Genomic DNA, 14,824 nt, shown 5'->3' with positions numbered 1-14,824 from the left:
CCCGTGTGGCTCACTTACGCGCCTATGTGGCCTTTTTTGGACGCGCAAGGCTTTTAAAATCCACACTGTCTTTTAACACGTAAAACTATAAAAAAAAAATTAATTGGTCCCGGTGGGGGGGGAGCAGTGATATATGGAGTCATTTTAAAAGGAACGTGCGTGCGCCTATAAACGTGGATATCTGTGCACGAGCGGAGAGATGCTGAAAAGTTTTAATTGCGCTCACAAGTACATGCGCATCATTTAAAGTACCCCTTCCACGCGTATTTCGGCTAGGGCTTTATTTATTTATGTATTGGTTTTTTGCATTTAGACCACGCCTCTCCAATGCAGCTTCTTTAGCTGCTTTTACGTGCGTATACAGAGGGATTTTAAAGCATGCTCGTGCGAGGGGAAAAAACAGTTTTTCCAAGTAGTCCAGCCCTCTGGTTCCTCATCCTGCAAGCCCCCCTCCCCCACTTGACCCCGCACCCGGACGCTGTGCTAAAAGCCCTAATACTTGAGATCTCTCGACTTGCTCCTCATCAGGAACAGCAGTGAAGTTACGCGGATAACACGCCGACGCGCACCGTGGTCGGCTTTTTAAAAATGTGGTCTTGCATGTGCGCAAGTCTTGGCCCCACCCCTTTTCTGCCCTCTTCTTCTTGACCCGCCCACGGGTATCTACGCCCGTACCATGCGGCTTCTTAAAAATGCGCCTCGCTCGCCTGAGGCCCGCATACGCGCGCATGCGGCCATTTTTTTCCGCAAGCAAGGCTTTTAAAATAGACCTGATGCTGAATAAGATCAAGAAACTGGGAAGCCAGTATCCAGAGGAAAATATTGGTAGTGCTGCTTTAAACTCGGTACTTACTTTCCATGAAGCTCTACCTGCTTGCATTGACATTAAAACTATTCAAGCGATAAAGATTTAAAAAAACAAAACCCTGTAAGTTTCAGAGAGATGAAATGAAGAACGACGCTCTGTTCTGAATTATTCTTAGGCTAGTCTTTCCTCTGCAGTGCCAGAAAAACCATGCATGGGCAGCGCTGGGAACCCCTGCAGCGGTGTCTGTTCTGAGATGATTCCCTCCACAGCATCGCTGAAAAGCCCTCTACAGCAGGAGTTAGCCGCCTTTTCGCCCTCCCCAGGAAATGGGCATTTTTTTAATCCTTCTTACTTTGACTTACTCTCGATTTAAATGGCGTTTACAAAAACACATCGGCTCCCTTTGATTTATTTTTTTTTTTTGGTGCAGACAACACCAGAGTCCAGTCTAATGATACTAAAATATGCTACTCCCCCATAAATACTGGCGTGCCTGATTTGGGAAGACAATAACTTTACACAATAGGGTAGGCCTATTCATTTCTTAGGCCAGACATTTAAAAGCAAGGCCATAAATTCAGGTCAGGAAACTTATCGGGGGGGGGAGACCTCAAACGATTTTCTACAACTTCGGGAAAAAAGCCATCTCCTAGGCCTCCCCCAAGCTCTGGCTGATGTGGGGAGCAGGAGACCTGAACCTGGGAATCGAGCCCAGATCGCTCCACCTGGCAGTGCACAGCACCGTCACTCTGCGCAGGCCAAAGGAATATTTTCCTTCTTAACACGCGGAGCTGCTCATAATGGAGAGGGCGCAAATGGAGGAGAGAAATCACTTCTCTCACAATTACACCACCCTTCCCAAACATCTCTGCAACAGTCACTGTATATTCAGTAGAAATACATGGACTTTTGCAAATAAATGTTATCCATTTCCCCCGTTCGCTCCCATGGAGTTGTGTTACTTGTGTGGTTCTGAACGTATCTGAACGAGGAAGTGTGGGCAAACAGTTTTGGCCTCTTGCCCTCAGTCTGAATGGACAAGATGGCAGGGGCAGGTTCAGAGGGCTTCCTCCGCTCAGTTTCCGACACTGGTGAAAATGACTCTACATACTGGGAAAAGGATAAGAATAGTCATGCGCATTGCAATGACGCTGACAATGCATTACGTGATTCAGAGTGCAGGTTAGCCTTAAAAAACAAAAAACAAACAAAACAAAACCCCCCCCAAAAAGCATAAAACGGAAGCTACTGCATTTTTCCAAGACAGGAAGGGACAAAAAAAAAAAAAAAAAAAAGTCTTAACACAGGATGTGATTATTTTTTGTCAGCTAAGTCTCTACATAACTTTGGGCCATAAATCCTCCTCGAATTTGGGTGAATCAAGCACTTTATGACTAATTTAGCAATTTTAATCAAAAAGCAAGGGGATGGAGTCTACCTTTTATTAGTATTTAGTCTCGGCCTTTAGGCAATGGGGAGAAGCATCAATTTTGTCATGGCCGGGGTTTGGCTCATTCAGTTATTTCCAGAGCATTCTAACACACTGCCTCCAGCTGCAATAATCTTATTAAAGGACTCAGCACTACTCCCGCCATTCAATCCATAATTCATATGGCTAAAGGTAAGGAGGAATTTATGATCTGGAACGCAAGATATAAAAGTCAGAAGCTTGGAGCCAAACCCCCGAGATTGGTGGCCTGCACCAAAGAAGCCTCATCTCCTTTCGATTCATTGTACACACGCCACAGCTAAGACCATCAGTCGTTCTAAAAGATTCCCGTAGCAAGCGCTCTAATACATCTTTCTCTGACCTTCCAATACACCGACGGAAAGTTGTTTTTACTTTAACTACTCAACCCCCTTTTTCTTATGTGAAAGGCTATTTTTGTGCTCAACTGAACTGGCAATAATCCACAAACGTTTAAAGAGGTTCAATGCTCTTTATGGTTATCTCTAAAACATTTTAATTAAAAAAAAAGGTTCAAACAAAACCGTAGTGTACATTTATACTATTACAATATTTGTCAAATGAATTAATTTAAAATGAGGGCAGGCTCACTAACAGAGGTTTCTCCTGAGGGGGACGTCCCTCTACTTGTCCCCTTTTTTAGAAGGAACAATGCGATGATGGCTGTCGGAAGATGGTGTGGCCTGGATAAAGTAGACGCCTCTCTCTCTCTCTCTGCAGCATGAGGGGAAAGGATTCCCAGTACTGTCCCCATCCAAAACAATGTACTATTTATATAAGATATGCTAGAAATTCTAAACAGTTAACTTTTTCTACTCTTAGCCCATGCTGAAACTGACTTTTCTGCAGCTCCAATGCATGGTTAACAAGGGATAAAAGAGAGGAAAGCAGAAACTAATAATAATGAATGTGAGAGAAAGTCAGAAAAACCAGGCCACTGAGCTTCAGTCCTTGTGAAAAGCTGACAAACAATAGGGCTCACGGATATCAACCATGAAAAAAGCAGCATTAAAAATGAAAGCGCTCTTACCAAGGCATCCTTCAAAATCCATTTTATCACGAACAATAGCCCTATTTTAGTCTTGTCTCAATCTAACAGCATGAATGATATAATTGAATGTTGCCTACTTGGCAAGGCTCAATGATAGCAAACATTTTACTCTGTTGCTTAAAGAGGATGCCAAAGATCTAATTCTATAAAGATATTTTCATTAAGCACTAAGGGGTAAACTTTCAAAAGCTTAGCCAGGATCTGCATGCATGAAATAAGGAGTTACGCGGGTCTGGTGGCTGAAGGCGCTCAAATGACATTTTCAGCCACACAGAACTACACCATCAAGTGATTGACACGCATCAACTAGACCACATTGAAAAAAACGTCAATTCAAGGGCATGTTACGAATCTGCAGCCATCATGGACAGAACTGGCATGCCACTTACACAGGTAGCTTCAAGCCACCGGTTTGCGTATATTTACCCTCCTAACTTTACCTGCTAACAACCTGATCTTCAAAACACAGTTTACACGGGTACCTCATGACTTGGTCCTATGCACACAGTTAGGCACGCTACTGGAAATTTACCCCTAAGTGAGGGAAACTCAGAGTAAACTGAGATCCAAGCCCATATAGCATTCAGCTTCCTTCCACCTGCATTCACACGTACCTTATTGAGAAAACTGTTTGGGTGAGCCCAGAGGAAGTCAAAAGTGAGTTCTCTTTTCTAGATAAGAACTTTCCCTCCAGCAGTAGGCAGGCCTTCGTGCCACGCCTCTGGATTAACACCGCCCTATGTCTAAAGTTCTGACACCTCTAGACCGGCCGTACGACCGAGCAGGCTCCTTTTCCTCCTGGCTGCCAGGGCACTAATGGGTTCTGGTTTAAACAGAATTCCTTCTTACCTGTATGGTAGAATGTAAGGAAAGCCAACAGGACTCCCATGAAAACGTTGCTTAAAAAAGTAACGAAGCCGCAAGATATTCCTTCGGGAATTGGGTAGACCGTTTCCATAAACAATTCGAAGAATATCGGTATGCTGCTGTTCAGAAAGACTCCCAGCAATATGCAAGATGTGTATAGTGTAGCTGAAATAAAAAGACAAATAGAAGCATATCTCACAGTTGTATTATGTTAATTGGGTATTTTTTTGGCCCTGTAGTGTCATCCTGCTTCTTTGAGTTTTCCAGCTCAATTAGAACCAGCCTATGTTGGGTTATTGGCACCATGATGAACCTCCTTTGAAACCACCCTGAGGTTCCTGAACTGCTCCCTTAGCCCAGCTATCACAGCAAGAATCGTCAGTGAGGGTGCATGCATCCAAGGCTCCTTTCAGAGCCCTGCAGGCATGGACCGTCAATACAGCCACCAGGTGTTACCGTTGAATGACTGGGACTCTCTCCACCCCCCCCCCCCCCCCAACCTGGGGCTGTGAACATTGCCTCCATGAGCTGGCACAGGGAGGTAAAGAACTGATCCAGGACCGAACTCAGGTCCTCTGCATGTCAATGCACAGCACTTGCCCCACTCGGCTACTGCCTTGTGGTTCCCTTTGTTTTTGAAACTCGTTTCGAGGAGTTACCGCCTGGGTGTTCACATCGCGATGGCCGACGCTTGTTTAGAATTTTAGAAGGTTAAACTGAGCTCTATGGGATCAGTTAGGCCTTGCTGCTTCAGGATGCCTCTCTGCGTGGTTTTCCCCTTAGAGAAAGAGCAAAACTGCTTACAAAAATGGCCCAATCCCAGAGAAAGACACTTGAATTACAAATTAAATTATACCTTGCTACATACGGAAAAGGGAACCTATTCCGTGGCCTCTGGAATGGCTTGTGTGCACCACAAAAGGAGGGAAGGGAGAGGAAGTAAGTATTTCATGCCTGTGTTTTAATCTCTTTGCCAGCGGGTAACATACAGACAAAGAATCGGACAGCCAGTAAGGACTTGCGGCCCATCCAGTCTGCCCCACCATGTGCCACAGAACTCAGCTGATCTCTGTGCTCACTCCATGCTCTCTTGAATTCAGTGCTTTCCTTTCCACCAGCTCCCCTGGAAGGCCGTTCCATGCACCCACCATGCTTTCTGTGGCAAAACGTTCGCTGACGTTGGTCTGGAGTGTATCCCCTGGAGCTTCATACCGTGACCTCTTGCCCTAGGAGCATGCTTCCCTCTGAAAAAAGGTTTGCTTCTGTGCTCAATTTATACTTCATTCAAGTGGGAAGGCCTTGAATGTTTTATCATATTCACCCCGCTCCCCCTGCCTCGCCTCTTCTGCAGGTATACATATTCAGATTCCTCTCATAAGGCTTTTGGTGCAGAACCTTGTATGTGATATTGTGCATTGACTTTCTGAAGTACCTCATCTCTGCTACGTGCTGGAATGCGGCCAACACCCCAGACCCATTAGCTGATTGGTCTAATATATTCCCAAATCAGAAGCCCTGCACTTATCTAGAAATAACACTCTCAGTATGTTCTGATTGGTCAGTATGGAAGGTATAAAAGGTTCTACACATTACTGGAACTTTGAGTGACTTGGTAATTATACATTTGTATGGACCTGTCGCTCCCTGGAACAAACTTATCTGTACTTTGTTCCAGTATCTGTCTCTATTCCCTTTGTCTCTGTCTTTCCCTAATAAAGTCTCAAAGTTAACTATTACATCTGTGTTTTCCTTTAGAATAAACAACCTGCACCATTTTTATAGTCTCTCTCAGGAATGCCTCCAGCCTGTCTACATCCATTCAGGGGAACGGCCTCCAGAACTGGATACAATATTCTAGGTGAGGTCTCAACAATGATTTATACAGAGGAATTAGGTTAAGCCTCCCCCCGTACACCTAACCATCCCTCTGGCTCAGGCCAATTCCTTATCACACTTTTTCGCCACCTTCAGATATCTGACACGATCACCTAGCGGTCTCCTTGGTGAACATATGTATCTTGCCTCCTATTCTTTACTGCTCCCCTTGAACGTTTGGGCCTCAAATATACAATTTTGTACGTTTTTGCAATGAATCTTAATTGCCAAGCACTCAAACGCTCCTTGAACTTTCTTAGATCACGTCTGTCTGTGCCCTCAGGGGTGGCCACTCTGTTGCAGATCTTAGTGTCATCTGCAAAAAGGAAAAAGGTTTTTGTCCACCCCGCCACAATATTGCTCATATTCTCCATTTCTAAGTACCCAGTCCAGTATCGCCCCCTCCCTCTTAGTTTCTGTTATCTGCTCGAGAAGAAGCCTCTTAAAGGGGAGTCCAACATCTCTACAGATGAGATGGTCAGATTAACAGCTCTCAGATTACGATCTCCCCAACAGCTACACCTCCCACTTCACTGCAAAACTTGTGCAGCAAAAAGATTCAAAGGGAGGTGACAGAGGCCGATTGCCTTGCTGTGTGCTAAGTTACCAAATGAGCCATGGATGGGGCTCCTGATTCAGTCTGGACATCCCAGCTGCTGCACAACAAACATAAACCAGCTCATTTTACCAGTCCTGACAGTTAACTTTAAATAACCTTCAAGGAAATACAGAGTACATTTCCGAAGTTGCTTTTAGAACAAAGATGTTGCAGCTGTTGAGACCCCTGCCTCCCCCAACCACTCCCTGCTGCGGAGCTCTCTCCTCTTTCTTCTGCAACGCATCGTGTCGACGTCTGCCCAACAGCAGAAGCTGGGGTCTGGGCACCAAAACCTGCTTTTGTAACTTTAAGCGCGGCCCCGGAACTGGAACAGAGTGACGCAACACCCCATCCAACTCGCTAGATGCAAAAAATGTCAAGGAGCAGAGAGGCCAGTGGCAAGGAGAGCGGTATTCGAGGGGTTGACAGCATTACAGGTGGCACTAAACACGGAAGAAACAGAATGCATAATTCAGAGTTCATTTTCACTGCCCACAGGAAGTGCTATCCCCCCTCCATTCACTAGCAGTGAGACCTTCACCCCCATGGACCACCATCCTTTATTCTCCTGCTAATGTGAAAGATTCCCTTTTACTGGAGAAGGATTTTAGGTGAATGCTGAAGCTGAGGTAAAGCGTGGGCCCTGAAACGTACGTGCAACAAAAATGATTGAATAGATAGCTTATATTTTGAATTACAGCCCATATAATGTAGTTTCCAGGCTTATTTATTGACTGTGGCACAAATCATTTTGAGTGCAAATTGATTAGTAACAGTTTGATGAACAAATAGCAAAGTGGTCTACTAACTGAACTTACAAACATCATAAAAAATATTTACTGATCAATTTCCAATAAAAAAAAGGTCTGAAAGCACAGACTTTCTCCAATGTAGTTATTTCCAGACAGATTTACATGCACATAGATCAAGGGTTCTGCTACCGGTTAGGAATTAAGTGACCTGCCGTGGTGCTATTAGTTGATTTGCTTGTAGTGGAATATATTTCCTCTCAACTTTGGACCATACATAGAACTGAAGAAGGCAGCCTGGCGGGCCTTACAAGATGGTCATTAGACTATGGAAGAAATAATATTTTTGTCCTACAGCCAATTGTGAAGGAGTTTTATAACTTAATTTCAGTGTTAAATGTTACTTTATTTATGGATTAATAGCTGTTGTCTATGGGCTCTTGATTGAAGTGTAGACACCCACACCACCTCTGCATTTGGGGAGGAGGGAAGTTCTACTTAGGTCTTGTTGATACCAGAACTATGATGAGCAGTTCATAGCCAACTATTAATTAGTTTCTTATATGACACATTGAAGCAAAATAAAATGTTATCAGGAGATAACTGCTTGACAATCTGTCACAAGACAGCAAACAAAAATAAAAACATATTTAAACGGAAGCAATGTACGCCTATAAAAAACATGGTATGGAACTGGAGAATGCTAGCTAAACTAGATTCATGTAAAAATGTTGTATCACAAGAGTAACTGCATTCACCAGCAACGAAGCTCAGCTCTCCAGGAGTTGTGGTACTCTTGATAAGTGAGAACACGTGGGTACCCTGGAGAAGATGATACCCTTCCACATCTCCAAACATCATGCAGTCTGAGCTGTCCTATCATACGAACATAGGAAGTGCCACACCGGGTCAGACCAAGGTCCATCGAGCCCAGCCTTCTGTCTCCAACAGAGGTCAATCCGGGTCACAAGTACCCAGCATACTCCCCCAGTGGGGGGGGGGGGGGAATCTATTTCTTGTATCTCACCCTCAGGGTTAATCGCTGGCTTTCCCAAGTCTACCTGGCTAATAACCGGTTTTGGATTTTTCTTTCAGGAACTTGTCCAATCCTCTTTTAGTTAGTTGCTTTGACCACATCCTCCAGCACTGGGTAATAATTTGTACTTTAAAAGCCCTCCTGAATGCCTATGATGCACGGTGGAATTATGGTGCAGCAGTTACCACTTAGTGCTGGAAACCAGAAGTGCATTTCATTCCCTGCCCAGACCCTCTACTTTTCAAGTCATTTGCGGTTGGGTGGAAGGGGAACGCAAGTCCTAGAGACACAGTTTTGTACACCGGCACCTATTTCTTAATCTTTTACTTTAGACTATGATTACATATTTATATTGTGCTGAATACTCTATGATTATGAGTTCTTTCCTCTTCACAGGAATGAAGATAAAATGCATCGCAATAGGAAATTTGTTTTTTCTTGTAACAAGGACTTGAATCAGAAAGACCCGTGTTTTTGTAACTCAGTGAAAAGTTTAATATGCAGTTCAACCTACACTCCATTTTCTGTTTTAAAAGCCAATAGCAGCTCATTGCAATGCATGTCAAGGCTTAGCACAGTTCAGCTTTAGAGAGAAAAAGCATGGGTCCTGGAGCTAGAGACCATTAAACAGATAGGAAAATCTGACTATCTGGTAAAGCTCCAAGGCAGAGAGGGACCTAAAATTGACCTCATCTACCGTCCACCTGATTTAACACTTTTTTTTTTTTTTTTTATAACCCGCAACTTCAAGCTCATGTCCAGCACAGGAGATAGCCTCCCTGACTCCTTTAAAAAATATCCAAATTTGTATTTGACAGCACTATCACCACCCACAATCTCCTGGTTCTAGATTTTAAACATCATGCACAGTCCCTCCTTAAAGAGCATACTACCAGCTTCCAGCGCAATATGGATGGCCTTGGTTTCACTCAGCTAATCAAGGTCCCTGCATACACATATGATCACACACTCAATCAATTTTCCAATCTGCCAGCAAAAAGACCGATTCCAAATCAACATCCGTGGTCCCCATTTCCTGGTTGGACCATAAACTTGTCTGAAGCACCATCTCATTCCCAAATCAAATCCTTAGGGCATCAGTATCAATGACACTGACCTAAAGTATTTTAAATCATTCCTTGCCAACAGAACGCAAATCAGTTACATGGGCCAACAAACCATCCTGCCCAAGACAGCTAACCTGTGGAATGCTTCAGGGGTCAGTCCTCTCACCAATACTCTTCAATCTCCACTTGCGTCATATCTGCGACCTCATCTAATCTTTCAATATTGAGTGCCACCTATTTACAGATCAAAAAATTCTCCACACAGAATTGATGTGCACACAAACAAACCAACTAATCTCTCGCTCAACAAGCTTCTCCAAAGGACATCAAAAAAGGTCTGTATTGCTCCAACAAAAATGATTATAGGTGGAAGATGGAAATTTCATGTTCCGCGTCCCGGCTGTGCTGGTGCCGTGACCGGGCCTGCGTGCCGCGGACTGCGCGCCGCGGACTCTGTTCCGTCCTCCCTAACTGCAGCAGCCAGCTCTTGGTGTCCTCAGTGCCTGTCCCAAATGCCTCTGGCTTCACAGGCCTCACAACGGAGCTCCCGTAGGGGCTCCGCGTCCTCGGCACCGCCCCTAGGTTTGCGTGCAGCCGATGCTCCCTCATTTAAAGGGCCCATGGCGGGAATCTCGGCCCCGACGCCTCCTGATGACATCACGTAGGCACGGTATATAAGGCGAGGCCCTTCCCTTGGTTCTTCGCCTTGGTAATCGAGTCATCACCTCTGTGTGAGCTAGTTTGCCATCCTCGTTCCTGTGCTTGTTCCAGTGTTCCTGCGTTCTTTGTTCCTGTGCCTGTTCCAGTGTTCCTGCCTTGCTCCTGTGTTCCAGCGTCTGTTCCTGAGTCCCTGCGTTCCTGAGTCCTGTTCCTAGTCTTGCTACCCAGGTAGTACCTTCTCGGACTGATACCCGATACTGACCTTGGCTTGTCTTGACCACGCTCGGACTGATCCTCGGAACTGACTTCTGCTTGCCTGGGACCACACCCGGACTGATCCTTGGAACTGACCTCTGCTTGCCTTTGACCACGCTCGGACTGATACCTGGAACTGACCCCTGCTTGCCTTTGACCACGCTCAGACTGATACCTGGGACTGACCTCTGCTTGCCTTTGACTACGCTCAGACTGATACCTGGGACTGACCTCTGCTTGCCTTTGACTACGCTCAGACTAATACCTAGAAGAGACCCTTGCTTTGGCTGACCATTCTCGGACAGATTCCCTAGCACTGACCCTTGCGCTCCATTCAGACACTCTCTTCGCTCCTCCTGTGATCACCAGGCCTGCCTGCCTCGACACCACCTGCGGCCTTCTTCGAGCTGGACCACTAGGCACTGCCTTATCCTACCTGGAGGACCTTCAGTTCCTGTCTTGTTCCAGTGGTCTCCGGTACTCTCAGTTCTGGTCTAGCTCGCCTATTCGCTGACAGTTGTGCACCTCTCCGTCATCTCTCCGTGAGACCCCCAGAGGCCCACCTAAGCCCAGGCGGTTCGGGAAACCAAGGGCTCAACCTGCAGAGCTCCCAGATTGTTATTAGTGAAGCTCCTGTCAGCCTCTGTCTCCTTGTGTGCTCCGCCTCCTGGCAGCAGGTGCCCTCTGGGATCCCTTAGAGGGTCGTACCAATCCTGCGCCAGGCCAAGGGTTCACCTCCAGCGCAATATTTCATATAAGGCAACCCTTGACTCAACCAGAGTTCAGGTGCTGATTTTTAATCAAAACCATCTTACCCATCCAACAGTTCAATATCACAAAAAAACTTTATAGATATACATTTTCTGAAAACTTAAAAAAAAATTTCATATATTAAAGAATCTTAGCTGAACCAGTCACCACCAATAAATGCCCCCAAAGGGTTTTTTTTTTTTGTATCTTCCTAAGGCATCAATGCTGACTTTGCAGACATTTACTTTTCTGACCCACCAGAACAAAGTCAACATTGACTCTTGAGGAAGAAGAAACAAGTTTTAATAAGAGGACCTTAAAGTACATGTGGGTTGTTAAAATTATTAAAACCGTAATAAAACAGCTAGGTGCCAAACCATGAATGGCCTTAAAAACCAACAGTAAAATCTTAAGTTTAATCCTCAATGCCTTCTCGAAAGCCAGATGCAGTCATACTGCTGCGATTTGGATTGCAACAGTTTTCCTGTACAGTTCACCCCAGTGTTTTGGGCTGGTCACCCCAGTGATTCTTTACCATCCTCTTTACCACAAGGGATCTTCTGTGCTTATCTCACATTTTTTTTAAATTCCATTACTGTTTCTTCTAAAAATGTTTGTTTCTTGTGTCTGATTTACGCCTTTGAAGTATTTAAATGTCTACCATAACCCTTGCCTTTTCTTTCCTGAAGACCATATATATATTTAGAGCTCCAAATATCAATTTATTTTTTTTTTTTGTAGGCTCCAAACCATTTTGGTAGCCTCTCTCTGCACTGCATGCAGCCTGTCTATATCTTTTTTGTAGAAATAATCTCCAGAACTGGTCATATTCTAGTTCAGGTCTCATCAATAACCTGTATAGAGGCATTATCACATCCTTTTTCTTTTGTTGTATGCCTCTCTCTATGCATTCCGCTATCCCTCTGGCTCCCGCCACCACATTATCACACTCTTTCACTACCCTGAAATCATCAGAAATTACCCCAAGCTCCCTCTACTGATTAGTGCACATTGGGTACTGCTCCCTTAGATTTCTATACCCCACACACGTCACTGCCTTTCTTTGTATTGAATCACAACTGCGACGCATGAGGCTACTCCTCCAGCTTTTTGCAGATCTTTAGTGCGTTCCTCAAAATAGCAAAAAGGTTTTCTTCCTAATCCCTCTGTAATATCACTCAAAGATGTTGAATGGAATCATCCCCGATATCGATTCCTGAGGCACTCCATTTAATCAGTCACCTTTCTTTCCTTACTGTGAATTCCATTTACCTCTACCCTCTGTCATCTATTCCTTCAACAGATGCTAATCCAGGTTACCGCCACGGACTGCTCGGTTTATTTGCGAGCCTCCTGCGTGGGACAGTATCACATTCGGCTCATGCCTAGACCTAATTTCCTACTCACCCAATCGCATTTGATTCCAGCGGCTGTGGCTGCTTTTCCCCCCTCCCCCTTCTTGCTGCCCGGCTCAGATTTCTGGCTCTGCTCTGGCGCCGCATCCTCGCCCATCTTCCTGCTCTGCACCACCTGACAGCACCCGCTGTCCTTGGCAGGAGAATGCCGGAATTCCCGGGCCGCCGATACCATAAGCGATTTAAATGATTTAACTGTTATAAAACTTTTAAGAGTTCAAGAACAGGCGCTTCTTACAAATCGCATTTGCAACCTTGATTGAGAATGAGCTCACCTTTAAATCGGACTGAGGTCATTTTCAATAGGATAGGAGTCAGGCTCATGTTTTACCTTCCCCCCAAGCCTGGACCTGATCGATGAATTTTCACAGAGGTTATCATGTCCCTAGACAGATGGATGGATTGAATTACTGTTATAGCACTTTCAGCCCTGGTTAAAAAGCACCAGAAAGAGAGGAAAATGAAAAGAGGAAAAAAAAGGAAAGAAATTTAACCACTAGCCCTCATCGCAGAAGCCTTTATTACCTGTGAATGAAATCAGATGTCTTGTGTCAAAGGCAAGGGCATCCAACACAAAACGTCAAAAGCAATTACTCTTACAATGGAGCCTTCTACCAAAAAGGGTTCCGTAAGTAAAACAAAGTTTTTAAAACCCTTGCTGCTTTTTCCTTTGGCAACACTCGATGATCACTTCATCATGAGGTCCTAGCAGGTTTCTACCAACACAAGAGGGAAGCACTGGTACTCATAGTCAACTGGCTGACACACAAACTCCACGCTCTATTTATTTTTAACTTTTATATACCGACATTCCTGTATAAAATACAAATCACACCGGTTTACAATAAAACATAACTTCGCCAGTGAGCGTTACATAGAACAATCAACAAATTATACTAAAAAGCATACATTACCTTTGTCAGAAATGTAAAACAATTATAAAGAAGAAATTGTTAACAAGGGATAAAAGATAACAAGGGGAATATTTAAAACTAGGGGATGCACGAAGGGATGCACAAAGAGGAATGCCCCTTTGTCGCGCCCCTTCGGCACGCAACACACGGCGCGCGGTGCCTGCTGGCTTGGCGCTTTTAACGGATCAGTTCCGTGAGCGATGACGTCGGGGGAGGGGCGGGTCCCTCAGATCTTTTATTCTTTTCAAATTCATCATCTCTTCCCAGTTTCAGTGCTGCTTTTTTTCTTTGTTTGCTCTAAAAACATCCACAATCTCTTTTCCACATTACACACACTGATAAACTCCACAGCTACCATACCACATTATGAAAGCAGGTATAACATAAATGGCTTTCCTAAATCATGCGTTTCTAAAGGAAAGAACCAGGCAATGGCTTGCTCGGAATATTAAAATTATCCTGGACTTGCAGAAAACAGGCAGTCAGTCTGCCCAATAGTCAATGATTACAATCTTCCTGAGGGCAATCTGCTTGGCTTTTAATCCAACGCAAATGTTTGCACATCCAAAAGAACTAAGGCGCCATTCATTTTACCTAAGCACTCAGCAAAACGTGATGAGTAAGATAAGTTATGCCCACAGTCGGCATGTAAAGGTATTGCCAGAGCTTCAATCAGGCTGATTTATGCAAGGATCTGCCACGCAGCCTTTTACAGAAAGCTCTAGCTAACAGCAGGGATCAGAAAGGTTAGCCATTTACTTGACTTTAAAGTTTAGCTTAAGAAAGTCTTGTAAGAAAGCAATAACTTTTTTTTTTTTGTTTTAAATACTGCTCTTTTGGATTTTTTTTTTTTTAATTCTACAGGGAAAGCATAAAATAGTCTGTTTCACTGGGTGAACTCTGGTTCCAGGAGGCACTGATCAAATCCTCCTCTCTTAACAGCAGCAGCGAAAGCAACAGGAAGTTTGATCTCTCTGGTATGGAAAACTGTAGCAGTATGAAAAAATATATATTTTTTTTAGAGTTCTGATAGTCCTTTGGGGACTTAAGAATGATAAATAATTATCAAAGAGAAGGAGGGGTAAGCGGATTGGTAGCGATGTAAAGCCTTTTGCTTCAGGCTGATGGCTGCAATCCGACAGAAGTCTACAGTGGCTGAAAGCAATTTACCAGCCGATGTTCTTCAGCCTGCCGGGCACATTGAAATCCCCCGCTCTAACCGGGCCAAAGTGCAAGAGTGGTTAGGCATAGGGAAGATTCCTTTCCCTCTCCTTGAACCAATGCTGCAATCCCTCCCAGCCCAAGCCTCGA

At 44.5% G+C, this 14,824-nt stretch overlaps 1 protein-coding gene across 3 annotated transcripts in view; it reads right to left on the bottom strand.

The window, feature by feature from the left end:
- The window catches only part of SLC49A4 (solute carrier family 49 member 4), a 92,586-nt gene that overhangs the window by 7,517 nt on the left and 70,245 nt on the right, over nt 1-14,824 (bottom strand). For all 3 annotated transcript variants that reach the window (XM_029605219.1, XM_029605218.1, XM_029605217.1), the window contains one exon: nt 4,177-4,359. In XM_029605219.1, coding sequence (XP_029461079.1) covers nt 4,177-4,359 — 183 coding nt within the window. The remainder of the gene's footprint in view (nt 1-4,176; nt 4,360-14,824) is intronic.

The sequence above is a fragment of the Rhinatrema bivittatum genome, chromosome 6 (assembly GCF_901001135.1).
Source record: "Rhinatrema bivittatum chromosome 6, aRhiBiv1.1, whole genome shotgun sequence".
Lineage (NCBI taxonomy): Eukaryota > Metazoa > Chordata > Amphibia > Gymnophiona > Rhinatrematidae > Rhinatrema > Rhinatrema bivittatum.
The sequence above is the reverse complement of the archived record's forward strand: the minus strand, read 5'-3'. Positions and strand labels throughout refer to the sequence as shown.